At 40.1% G+C, this 14349-nt stretch overlaps 1 protein-coding gene across 2 annotated transcripts in view; it reads left to right on the top strand.

Annotated features, from left to right (window-relative positions):
• The window catches only part of alk (ALK receptor tyrosine kinase), a 352978-nt gene that overhangs the window by 142645 nt on the left and 195984 nt on the right, over positions 1-14349 (top strand). For both annotated transcript variants that reach the window (XM_042387785.1, XM_042387784.1), the window contains exon 2: positions 2867-2977. In XM_042387785.1, coding sequence (XP_042243719.1) covers positions 2867-2977 — 111 coding nt within the window. The remainder of the gene's footprint in view (positions 1-2866; positions 2978-14349) is intronic.

Below are 14349 nucleotides of genomic sequence, written 5' to 3'. Positions count from 1 at the left end.
ATGTTAGACTATACAACGAGAAACTCTTCAACCAAACCTTCATCATTATACTCTGCTGTGAGATGTACAAGGCCATCAAATCAAATTTCCCCTGGTTTGAAAACATATATTATGCTTGTACTTATGTATGATTGTTGTCAAAAGTCAACTGCAGTTACCTATTTTTTTTCTTTGTATTTCTTTGATTGTTTGTTGTCAGCAGTAATAATTCATCACAAAATATTGAATCCAATTTGAATGCAAATACATACATTCATACATTTTCCACTACGTGCCCAGGTGGTAGAGGCAGTGGGCTTCAAGCTTCCCAGCTGCATCCCGTTGCTCATTCCGAGGCATTTCCAGGCCAGTCAGGGTACAGTATGTAATGCCTCCAGCATGTTATGGGTCTGCCCTGGTGCCTCCTACCTTTTGGACATGCTTAAAATAGCATCACAGGGAGATGTCCAGGAGGTATCAGACACCAGAGCTACCTTACCTGGCTAATTCTTTATGTGTAGATGGCTCTCTCTGAGCTCCAGATGTCTGATCTCCTCAACCTGCCCTTAAGGTTGAGCCCATAGAACAACTGAGAGACTGCTTGTATCTGCTATTTAATTATGTTATTTAATAGGTGAGGTTTGGAACATAGACTGATAGAGCAAGAACTTGAACATGTTGAGGCTGAGCTCCCTCTTTACCAACATAGTCTTGCAAAACACCTGCATCATAGCTGGCACTGCTCCAATTCACCTGTTATTCACATATTAAAAAATAGAAGGAAAAGAGAAAAGAAGTTGGGTCAGTGCTTTGCAAGATAGCCATGTCACCGCCTCAGGCCTTTTTGACCGGATCATAGAGTACAGGGCAAAATCATCTAATATCAGGACATATTGCCAACCAACCCCACAAACAGCCAGAAATATCACTCCTATGATAGCCACTCAGCCCTACAGCACTCACCCAGCCAGCTGTCAGTCAGTCAGACAGACAGCCAGCCACCTCTCACACCAGTCTAACTCAGCCAGCCAGTCAGCTCCCCCAGCGGCTTATCGGTTTGTCTGAAAGCCCCTCAGCCAGCCTCTACAGCTATCAGACAGCCAACCAGCCTGCCAGCTCCAGCATCTGCCTGCCAGCTCGCCAGTATTCAACCAGCCAGCCAGTTTCCCCCACAGCAACTCTTCCCAAATGGCCATATTTCGGATGGAAAACGGTCCCAACAGAAAACACTTATGTCTGCTTTCAGAAGGCTCATCCAGTCTTCCACTCAAGCAACAACTTCTGACGAGGACAAACTTTATTTTAAAGGGGATCTTGCCTGATTTCAAGGGGATCTCAAAGGGGATCTTGCCTGTCCTTCGAAAACTCACAGCCAAACTACAAACGGCTCATTTATAGGCTGAGGAATAAGCTGATAAGTAGCGCAGCTCATTTTCATTCTTTTCTTTTTCTATGCCTCAGTTGTACAAGCCATGTTTACTTTTTATTGATTGATACTTGTCTCTCATCTATTTTGGTGCTTAGCAAAACACACAGATATTGTGTTTGACCCTTCTTCCATCTGGTGAATGTCACTGTTCTTAGCCAATCCATTATGGCATAAAAAGACACAAGCTGTCATTGCTTCATGATACAGCAGACAGTAACACCTAAAGCAGACAGCCATCCATGTGTACTGTGCAGGATAAAGGATTTCATCTCAAACAAGGTGCATATCTCACTGAAATGCTAGCTACTCAACCACATTCTTCTGATTTGGAGACATTGATTTTGTATCTACAGAGAAACAACAGCAGAAATATGACAATCATGCAAATATGGTTGCTAAGTGCATTTGTACTTGAATCTGCTGTGGTTAAACAGATATAAGAGGCAAATGTTAGTTGCTAGCAAAGTAGAAAATAACCAATGGAGAGGCTTTTAGAAAAAAAAAAAAACACCCAAATCATCTTCATGTGATCTGCTACGCCAGTGGAAGTCATGCCGGGGAAGAATATAACTTGAATCGTGTGTGTCTTCTTTGGTCGAAACCAAAATCCTCTCTCTGTTCAGCGCCATGAAAGGCAGCGTTTACGATCAATCGCTCTTTAAGGCTCATTTGAAATGACTACAGGATTTATGCAGGAGTCTCCTTCTCAGGCAGTGGTGTACTGGTCTGTGACTTTGTACTAATTATCCATGGACTAAGGACAAACTGAGATGCTGTGTGGTGTGTGTGTGTGTGTGTGTGTGTGTGTGATGGCAGTGTGGGGAGGTGGGGGTACAAGAAGTGTAAAAGAAAGTTGTTCCCTCTACTTTACAGTAACAGACTTTTGTTCGATCTTGCGATAATTAGTCTCAGAGTTTAGAGGGTGAAGACAGAGTCAAACAAAATCAGACAAACTCCTCTGGTAATTATACCTATCGATATCCAATAACCAATTCATATGGGCCCATGGACTTTTAATTTAACAATGACTGAAGTTGATCGTGTTTTTAGTAGTAATGTGAGATACCACACTATATTTCAATATTATTGCAGAAATTCCAATTACAGCTGGCCTATCGCTTTGTCGCTCTCCATTAAGAGCAAAGTGCTGCCAAGCGCTTCCTCGTTTGTCAGATAGTAAAGCTGCCAGTGGGAAGGGCTTTGCATTTAAGATCATACAACAACATTGAATAGTGGAGCCATTAATGAGCTGGACTACCAAATAAAGGGGACTTCATCGTGGATGCCAAATCAATTGCAACCAGCCAGCTCAAATCAACACAGAAGGAAGCAATACTTATTTAAATGAATGCCTACACATTTTAATACTGATTTTAATTCCTCTTTCTTTCTGTCTCCTGCAAGACATTTTGCGACACGTGCTCTGAAAGTAAGATGTGGATTTTCCTGTTTTTGCAGGTGAACCATTGGCTGGCAGGGCTGCTGCTGGCATTCCTAGAGGGTACTGGAGCTTCTCCTGGGTAGCCGAGGACGATCTGAGCTTTCCCAACGACTCGATACCCATGTCAGGTGAGTGGAACGTTGTCAGCCCTGCTCAGACAGATGGACAGGCTCAGACACCTCTGTCCCCCAAAGATCCTTTGCTCCCAATTGGTCACGACACCTGGCATCAGCTCTCCATCAGCACACATAAGCGTCTCTGTCTCACCTGCCCTCTACCATCAGCCCTGGCATCGTCACAAAACTGTGTTACCATGGATCAGCCTGCTCGTGACCCACTCAAGGCCCCAGAGAAAAACTAGATCCACAAAAGAATCACAATTGGCACCCTCTATGATACTGAATCAGTTGTTTTTACATTGTTAATAAAATTATTTTGATATAATTAAAAAAGGCAGAACTAAAACGCAAGGGCACAGTGCAGATAGTTATCTTGTAATTCATCTTCAAAGAAGGCAAGCATATTTGGATGTAATAACTTTATAAATAGCTTTACAAAACACAAATTAAGTATTCTGTTAATATTTTATATGTCATCAGCAGCAGATGAACGTTAGAGAAGCGGAGCAACAAACTCTGACCAACACACACTGCAGCACTTTATTAAATTTCCAGCTGACTCTGAACAGGCCAAGAAAACACCTCGGTCAACAGTCTGTTTCATTTTAAAAGACCTGCAGCTGTACAGAGTCGTGGATAACAATTTGTTTACCTGTTACTAGTGTTGCAGCAGAGAGAGTTTTTACTGACATAACACACCAGCACAGCAGAACACTTCACATTTACTCCAGCACACATAACTTACAGCAAATGCTCAGTCATGTTGTTGTTCATTGTTTCTTACACATGCTGAAGACTGTGATATGCTATGCAGACAATTTTTATAAACAAAAAAGCTGCATACCTCCTCACACATTTCTCAGCTTCTTTTTATTCGTCAGACAGTGACCTTCATCGAGACCAGTTATTTTAACTTCCAGTTATGTTTCATATTGCATTTCAGTGTATTTAAAGAAATGTGTGGTTTGGCACTGGAGTAAGAACCTGAAAACAGGTCACTGAACTGAGAATCGATTTGGAGTTAAGAATGGATTTTGAATTGAGTCATGACACCAAGAATTAGAATCAAACAAATCACGACATTTCCAAAGATTCCCACGACTGTTTATTCATATTTACAGTGGATAGTTATAGCAATGTCAAGTAAAAGTAAAAACCTGGAAGAAAATCAATTAGAATATGATCAGTTTCAAGTTTAACACATGAACTACAGTGTCAGTGTGGAAAGAGAGGATGGATTACTAGCATGCACAAATACCTTCATTTACCTACTGTCATCTATAGTATGTATACTGGACAACAGAGTGTCATCAAATATTCAAGTATGTAATGATAATACATAAGAAGAATGCAAATATGAATTTACAGTCAACAAAATCATGTGTTATGGATATACAGTGCCATACAGGATGCTAGAGATTTTTTTTTAATGTAGAGCTAACCAACTGTCAAACAAATCTGAAAAAAGTCAAACATAATTGAATCTAGGATAACACTGTATGGACAGATATTCAATATTTGGCAAAAAATAGGTGCTTATTTGTCATGCTGTAAAAAAAACATTAATACTGTTTTAACACATGACAAAACTTAACTACTGCAACACAAATGGATGATAACAAATGGAGGAATCAAGGTTACACCAAGCAGCAGTCTTTGAAGAGGACTTTATTTTGATTCATTCAGTTATAATGAATGTCCATAATGTAGTTTTTATATTTACAAAAGAAAGTAGTCCTTCAAAATTGTGTTTTTTGATCAAGGTCTTTTTATTGCTGATTTTCACAATATACAAAATACAGTATATTGTATCCTGTATTTAATCCCAAGTATCCACCCAGTCTGCCCACTTAACATTTGCAGCCTCTGCTGTTGGAATAGTATTCTCCACATAGGCCATTGCCTTCTCCTGGTCCAGAAATTTATTACTATCCCCATTGAATGAGATGCAGAGTCGAACTGGGAATAGTATCCCATAGTGGATGTCAAGCTTTGGCAACACTCGTGGTGTAGTCTAGAAAGATTGCCGTCCACTCTCCCTTGTATCAAAGTGGGCCTTGCTCTTGGGCTCAGTGTAGTACATCAACACAGTCCTGGTAGTGGTGAAGTTTCCCGATAACAACCCAAAGTTTTCCATTAGACTTTCTTGGTGCGAGGCCTCTGTGCAAGCGATCAACCAGGACTTCTTCCTCCAGATGCAAAAATTCCTTCAGTAGTTTAGAAATTCAAAGTTTGGAAATTGAAGCAGTGAAGCACGAACTGGGTTCCTCTGCAACACCCACGATACGAAAATTGCATCTCCACATCCTCCCTTCCATGTCCTCATTCTTCTCCTTCAATTTAGCCACCTCCACTTTAAGTTCAGCAACTGTTGCCTGTAGCCTGGTGACCTCACCTGACCATGCTGACACGCCTTCTTCCATGTCTCTCATAGTGGCCTTCATATTATCCATTTCAGAGCAAATAGCCACTGTGCTGTTTAAAGTCTTCAGTGAGTGCATTCTTTAATCTTATAACAAAAGAGATGTACTTTCTCTGTGAGGAGAGAATGTCCGCCTTCAAATCCGCAGCGTCCATTTCTGACTCTGGTCGTGCAGTGGGTGGTTGGTCACAGCCATCTGTAGGGACTTGTGCTGCAGAGGCGTCAGGCCCAGTGCTTGAGGGACCACTGTATTTATATTTACAGAGCTTGGTCGCCATCGAAGTAACGTATACAGTTCAAACTTGCTCCAGGGTATCTCACCTATGTTAGAAAATGATATTCACATTCAATTTGCAGGAAGTGCACAATGAGATAATAGTTTTCTCTTTGAATCTTTTCAAATAATCCAAACATTAAGAACAAAATTTTCATGTGTTCACTTTATTTAAAGTTACAGAATCATTCAGCCCTCTGAAGCTGTAAGAAACATGAAAAGATATTTCACATATTTAATCAACTGTGGAGGCCAAACATAAAGTGAGAGAGGGGGAGAGATACTGTAATACAACAGTCTCCTATATGTAACTACAGTGTGGAATGCAGCATATAGGATGCTTTCATGGATTCAAATTACAATTATCAGCGTTTACCGTCTTCCCGTATCAACCCAGACTTTAAAAAATCCTTGACAGCATCAGGGAATTGTTTTCCTCTAATATGCTTCATATGCACCGGCAGCAGAAAACTAAACCCAAAAGCCATATATATGCTAGGAATAGGCGTACCAACGTGGGTGGCTGATATGCGATTATGTTGGATATTCACTCTCAGTTCACTAAGCTGTTATTGACTGTCAACCGCTGGTGCAGCCATATGTCACAGATACAATCACAGCCACTTAACTGCAGTCACCAAAGCAAACTTTCTAACTTCTATTACAGGATTTTATCAAATTTACTTCTAACAAAATACCAAAAAATTCTTAAAAGAGCTGCAACTTCCTGTATTACCAACTGTGTAGTGTGTGTGAAACTGGGATTCTGCTATAATAGGCTACCATTAATCATATTTTGTACATTTGGTGTAGGACACAATATGACCACAATTTGAGGTTTACCTGCTGCTCTTTCACAAGGATTATTATCTCTGGGACCGGCTTTAATCAGCATCACATCAACTTCAATCATATGTTAATCATACCTGCCAGAGCAAACTCTTAGTGGACTGTTCAAATCAGAGGAGAGAGCAAACCTGAAGACACATATAGAGACGGTGGCGTGAGCAGGCGGTAGTCTTCAGTCATCAACAACACCAGCTTCACAGGCCAAAATAGACAGTGCACACATCTATCTAAATGTAAATATAATGTTGAAGGATTTTCTGGAGCGTTCTACCGTACCCGTCAACGTTTCTCTGATGCATAGAGTTTAACAAATCAATACATTGAAGGTAGAAGACCATTACTTTTCATATACAGCTGTTTGTTAAGAGTATGCAGAGAAAAAAAGTCCAGTACAGGCTGAGTCTGGCACGGCTGAGTCAAAACTGACTCATAGAAGACAAGTGTGAGTTTACCAATATTACAGCCCTGGGTATGAGCATCTGCGTGAGCCCAGCAGCACGCATGTGTGCATCCGTGTCACATCAGGCTCTCAGAGTTCGCTCACATCACTCTGAGGCGACAGCTCCAGCTTTTTTTTCCCTCCCCTTTCCAGCCTCGTGTAGGGTGGGAGATCATCCTGTAAGCGATGATTCAAAGTCCCACCAGCACCAAACTGTCACCCAACTGTTTATGAAACATATCCTTGACTGTGAATCCGAGGGACCTTGCTTCAGCTGCCTGTGGCTGTGACAGTCTGCAGTGGACTTTTACTGTAATTGGTGTCAGTTAGGCAACAGATCACCCCGCCATTTTCTGAATCAATCAACTCGTCATGCACAGTGCAGAATACATTTTCTGTTATTTTTTGCACGAGGACAGCTTGGAGCCCTCATCCCGATAGCGAAGCAGAAGAGGAGTTTGTTCTGTATGGTGATTAGTGAGCTGAGTTTGATGTGGCTGGAGCAGGAAGGATCACATCTGGGTAGTAAAAAAAAGATGACTATGAATGCTCCATATCATATAAATAATGGCACAGTTCAGTGAAACAGATTAAATCTTGATTACCACAACAACCATGAGTTTGCCAAAAAAAGTTGATTGAACTTACAAGAAGAAATGTAATACATTTTACTTGTACAATATTTTATATATTTTATTATACTGTATTATCCTCCAACTGGAAATGATGTCTGTGAGAGCATGTTTGCTTCTTGTCTTTCTATACTTGTTAAGACCGTACGTCTTCAAGCCGAGATAATAGAGATTCAAAGTGAGGAGAGTTTGATGCTTCTTACTTCTTGATAGGGCTTTTAAAGATTTGGAGCATTGGGGTTGTATTGTGTTATATAGGACAGCTTCAGAAGAAACTGAGAGAAGGGTTTTGGAGAGGACAGGTCACAACAGCATGCTGCGGCTACACTGATAGATCTCAGCTGTCCCTACAGCATCTGCCGTCCGCTGGCACTTACTACCTACCACTACAGCCAGCACAGACCGACTGGACACTCGCCACCAGCTGCCCCCGTACTCCCCCCTCCCGATCTTGCCTCCCTGCATCCATTAGCAGCCTTTAGCTGCTGAGGCTACAGGGTAAGCCAATTTCCTTATTTGCATTTCAGTGCTGGTAAACTGTCTACGTTGCCACTGTGTGTCAGTGATGTCAGTAATGTTAGAGCCCTCTGACCTGATCTCGACTCTGCCTCCTATCTACAGTGTGCCGTCTTCCCTTGGGGAATAGCAGCAGGGCAATCCATTGCCATATTCTGTTTAGCAAAAGTCTTCCCATATGCCATCTTTTTCACTCCAGACCTGTTCTCCTCATCGAGATGGATTGTCCTGGTTCAGCTGTGGCTGCCAGCTGTAGCACAGGCACTCATATGGATGCTAGCCACTTGAGGAGTTGCCGTGCTCTACAATAGAACATCTGCCTAACTCAGCTGGTAGTGCTGTTCTTGTGTAATGAGACACAGCAGTGGAATAAAACACATTTGCAAAGGCGGGGAGGGGGTGGGGGATACAAAAGATAGAGCAGTGGTGCAGGTGCTTAAATATGGCGTCCTCCTGGAGTCACATCATTCAGCTCCTCCATCCCCTACCAGTTTACACATTGTTCCATTTGCACAGCTTTGTCATGTTGCGTAGAATAGCTCAAATCAAGCTCCCAGGAGCACTTGTTTGCACGTGTAACTGGTTTAAACAAACAGAAAAGTACATTTTGAACTTGTTTTAATAATATATACAGGGCAGTTGGGAAATGCAGTTTCTAGGCTGTAAGCAACAGTTTAATACATCAAATGGCCTTTAGAAATTCACATAGCACTGCATTAGTACCACAGAAAATACAGACAATCATTTAACACTAATTCTCACTTACATTCTTCGAACACTAAGGTGTCATTAATATTACAGCATTACTTTCACACATTGGATTTTCACACTCAAGAGATTAAGTCTGACAGCTACTTTTAGTGTATCAGGGATGAAATGAAGACAAGCCCAAATTAAATAAATTAATAGCTCAGTTTAGCTTGAATTCAAGGTGTGCGGCCATGAATGCAAACAAGATAAATTGCAAACAAACTCATAATTTTCATAATACAGTACCTGACGATTGCTGTCTATGCTGCTGAATTCACTTTAATGCCACAGATGATTTCTTAGTTGTTCACCAATTTATAAAATGTAGTGAATCAAAGCAAGAGGTCTGTTTTAGATGGACATTCAATGACCAAATTAACAGCGCTGATGACGACAGTGGTTCAGGTTTGTTAATCGACTGGAGCGATGGGAAACTCACAAACTGTTTTAAGCATTCGGAACATACTGTAAGGCCAAAGGCTTTTTATGTTTTTTAGTTTTGTCAGTAGTTTGGTCGGTATCAGTAAGGCCTTAGAGTGTCTGTTGTGAATCATTTTGTTTGACTCCCTGCCAACATGCTGCCTTTGTAGTTTTTAAGAGAGGATGCTCAGGATAAGGTGGAGGGGTGAGTTCACAAAGGATGAGGAGCCTGGCATTTGACTTTAATCCTCTCTGATCCTGAATCAGCAACTGTCACATGCAGCTGAGTAAATGAATGTGTAAATAAAATGTTGACAAAGCAAACTTTCACTACCTTAATGGATCTTTTCGCTTGTAGTCACTAAATAAATCACATATTGGGTAAAGAAAAACAAGCAATGAAATAAGAACTTCCTCATTAATTTGTGTCACCAGCAATGAAATCAGAGCTTTGTGTTTCATGTGTTTCACATCATTTCACACCTCTTATTGATCCTGTTTGTCAAAAATCACCGGCCCCTCATCTTTTCATCTGTATTTATTTGACAGAACAGCTCCAGCTCCCTTGAGAGAAAACGCATTAGCCTGGAATACCGAGGCCATATAGAGGTAGAATGGAAACATAAATAAGCTCAGCCAGACACAATCTCATTGTAATCAGGAAATAAACATATTCATCATCTGAGTTAAAGGGTTTCATGGGGACATTTGTCAGCATAGTTTTTACGCTGGATCCACAAAGAAACATACATCGTTAGATGTAATTTACTTGATGTCAAAAGCAGTCCTGCGCAGATCCAGCATCTCATTTTTTTAAACATGTAATCACATAGTAGTCCACTACTGGGAATTGAATAGTTCATTTATACACAAAATTAAGATGGCCACAGAGGCTCGCATCTCAGTGACCTTCGGCTGCGTAACACGACACAGCACTCAATCTCTGCTCTGTTTGATGAATGAGGTCAGGGTCGCGGTGTCGTGAAGGGCTCATTACCCAATCACACACCCTTGTTAACACAGTCAGAACCACTGGCAACCTGGGAAATGTTCTGCTTAATTACTAACAGAGCTAAGATTTAACAGTATTTTTACAATTAATTAATTCCCTTTAAAGCAACGGAGCAGATTCACTGTATGGAGCCAATCATTTACAGGCCTTGTTTACAGTCTTCTACTGCCTTTGTTTATATTGAATTGAACTTATGTTAATAAAACTAGCAGCATACACAAAGGGGAGTGCAGCCTCCCCTTTGTTTATGGTGCTAGCAGCTCATCTTATACATGCAACCTCAACTGCATGTATAAGATGAGCTGCTGAAATTAAAAGCACGCATGAATAATCCATCAGACTATACAGCACATAGCATCGCTCACAGAAAGAGTATCGATCCTAATCTTCCATGTGGGCTGAAAGTAGGAAGGCGAATCAGAAGCCATTCTTGTTATGTTGTCCTCTTTTCTTCTCATGGAGGTCAGGTCGTTTTAGCGCGGTTCCTGCTTTAATTAACTTTATAATCATTGTCTTTCTTAATAAGAAATGACATGTGGGGAGCAGTAATTGCCCGTTTTGAGCTTCACAGATTTATAATCTTTAAATGATGTCTGTAGAATTGCATTTGCAAACCCCATGATGATTTCTAGCTTTATGCTGTCTTATCATGAGCATCAATGAGCAACCAATGACCACTGTCTCTGAGGTATTAGTATTCATAGATCGCCTTTAATTACCATCAAAGAACTGGCCTAGAAAAAAATAAGGTTTGAGTAACAGATCCACTGAAAACAATGATGATGTGATTATAATCAATATCGTTCTCTTGTAGCATTTATAATGTGTTGGGTGACAGTACTGATGGAATTACATTCAGATGAGGTGACATAAAATTAATGGAGTGTAGACTGGAGAAGAAAGAAATGAAAGCTTTGTTTAAATAATATCTCTGTGACTGCAGCTTGCAACTCATTTGATTGAGCTTCGATTTCAGTACACTCACATCGAACAAGCAGAAATATTAGATTATATAATGTTTACATGAAGCAATGCTCTTATTTTCCCAAACAAGTGACACTGCAATACAGAACTCATCTCGCTTATGACTGCTAGAATTAATCACAATTCATAAAGTTGTTATCCCAGCAATTCTGAAAATGATTGTTGTGTAGTTAATATCTGTAAACACCTGTCAAAGTCACTGAGCATGCATAATCTCATCTGGCATGTACTGTAACAAAGACAATCTGTTCTCTTTTTACTATTTAAACAGTGATGCTAATAAGTGTCTCACGCTTTGACTTGAAACTTGACCTTGCTCAAGAAGGTGTTAAGATATGGAAATATGTTGTGTCACATTGGGAATTATATGATGGTGAAGTGTTTAATTTGCCTTTATGGTGTATCCTTTTTTTTCAGCCTGAGTTGTTGTGTGGCGGTTGTCGGGTTTAGCTAGCTATCTGATGCTCATGCTAACGCTAAGCTAACATCTTGAACAGAAGCATGCAGGCTGAGAGCTGAGTGTCAGGCAGCAGAACACAGGACAAGCAGGATTCTAATTACACGATGGTCCAACAAAATCAACACAAAAGTGATGAACCGTATAAGTGACACTCCCCTGCTTTGAGTATAAATGCATTTTAGCGGTGGCAGTAAATGTTAAAGATTTCCTGGACTGATAAAGTTGGAGTGACAGTATTTGTGCGTCCCCGGGACATCTGTTCCAGCTGAGCAGCTGTTTCCAGCAGCTGTACTAACACTCGTTCCATCTTGTAGTTAAGGTATGAGTAATATTTCATGTTAAACCAGTAAGACTAAAGCCTGTTGCGGGGAGGATGGGGTAACCTGTTCTATATTGTTTCAATAACGTCATGGGTTATTTACTGTTGAAGGTAGCAGCAGTTTTAATTAAGGAAAAATGGGTCACATGTTTTTCAGTTAGATATCTAATTGATGTCATCTCTTGTGTCATCTAATGAAGCAAACAGCTAATGCAGCTGTTTGCTGTGTTTAATACATTGGATTTTGTCGGTGAATCGTTCAACAGCAACAGACGGGAGCTCTGAAATTTTACAGGAAGTCATTAATTTGTGTTATTTAATTTATAATTCAAGTAACATTGTCTTTACTTAATCTGTTCTCTTAATTCTTGATGTACTCTGATTTTGCATCAAACATAGTTCACGTCAGTGGTTAAAATGGCTTCATTATGTAAAAACGTCCACTATAAGTCATAAATTATTAATGATTAATCAAAAAATCATTTGTTAACGCGGCCGACTATCAATTAAGGAAATTGCTTAACATTTGCATCCCTAGAATCCATTTATCGATGGAAACAAGAAAGTGACAAGATCAAACACAAATATCACTCCAGGAGTAGTTTATAGATGTATGTTCCTGAGTTATCTCCTTACATTATCCACCTTCAGATACACTATGTTCTGTGCAGCTTATTATTATGTATTTATGTATACTTACTTAATTATGGAAACTATGTGGGCCACTGAATCATCTCCATCATTCAGATAGTTCAAACACAAACCCTATTACACATGATAGTCCTATCATACATACAACAGAAGAAGAGCAAGAAATCATGGACGTTTTTAGAGTTATTTTCAGCAGACTTAGAAGGTGTCTTCATGCCACAAGTAGGTTTTTAAAAAAAGAAACAAACATTAAGTGCACAAATTCTTCCCCCTGAGATTCACAGTGAGCACTTGTGAGTCAGTTTCAAACAGTGTGTCCAGTAATTAGTGTGTGCCTAGGGACAGATCAAATAGTAAAACAAACTTTGTAACAGAGTGAATGTTTGTTATAACCTGCTCCTAATTAATAATGCTCTGCTTAAACATGAGGAGGAAACCAAGGATACCTTTTGACAGACACAAGAGAGAGAAACCTCAAACCATGCGGGAAATGTTTTTTATGCTACCTTTCTCTAAATGGCTTCTCAAGTTGCTTTGATTAAAATGTGCACTGGTGTAATCATAAGGTGAATGCTTAGTAATGTTAAAAAATGATCTGATTACATATTCAGAGGATATTATGGTTTTGGAAAAAAAACAAAAACAAGAGTGTGATTGTGAATGAATGGGCCGTAAAAGCAGTGTCACCAGTCATTTGGCAAGTCATCAGTTCTTAGTTACTTTGCACATGTAGAAGGTGGAAGAAACTGGATCACAGATTCAGATCCTGCCCACCACAGTTGAATCATATCTCTCATCCCCTATTTGGCAGCACACAGACGTTCTTCGCTCGTCAGTGCGCCAAGTGCGTTTCGGCATGCATGGATATCCGTATCATTTTCCACCCAGGGTTGCAAAATGTAAGGAGACAGCTCTGAAACTTGTGTCTGTGAATCTGTAAAGTATGCAAATGTATGTATGTAAGGGAGGTTTTTGTAATTATTTTCAAACATACCCTTCATACTCACACATACACCTTCAATTTCAAGCATTTTTTTTGTAAATTGTTCATCTTTGGCAGAAAAACATAACATTTTTGATTAAAAATATGAAACAACCAACAAGAATCAAATCATGAAGATCCTCTTTGGCCTCTATATCAGTTCAGTTATTAAAAGACGTATAAATATCAGTTATTGATGTCTTGAATTCCTATCTGCAAGCAAACTATCTAAAATGTTTACATCTTTGAATCTGAACTGTGCTGATCTCATTGCAGTGCAATTTTAAATGATCCAGTTATGGTACAGCTGAACACTCTGCATCTCTCCACTATGGCTGCATAGACATTTATTGAAGGAAAGGAAATGAGCTTTCAGTGCAACCTTGAACTTCTCAATTTCTCCACATCTCATCAGCCCTCAAGGTCCCCAATGGCGACAAGCTACAGAAATCAATGTTTTTTGCCAAATGACAAGTTTTAAGCATGGAAAACCATTACCCTCACTGGCACTAAGTGGTTGGGAACAACCGCTGCGATGAATCCTCTAAAGGCAGCTGCCTCCTCAAGTGGACAGCCATGTAATTTAAGTGCAACCTAATGCTGCCTTGATGCCACCTCATTAGGTAAAGCTCCTTTTAAGCATTCAGTCCTACATCTCAAGCCACTAATAA

Source organism: Thunnus maccoyii, chromosome 16, assembly GCF_910596095.1.
Source record: "Thunnus maccoyii chromosome 16, fThuMac1.1, whole genome shotgun sequence".
Lineage (NCBI taxonomy): Eukaryota > Metazoa > Chordata > Actinopteri > Scombriformes > Scombridae > Thunnus > Thunnus maccoyii.
Note: the sequence above shows the minus strand (reverse complement) of the source record. Positions and strands in the feature narration are given on the sequence as shown.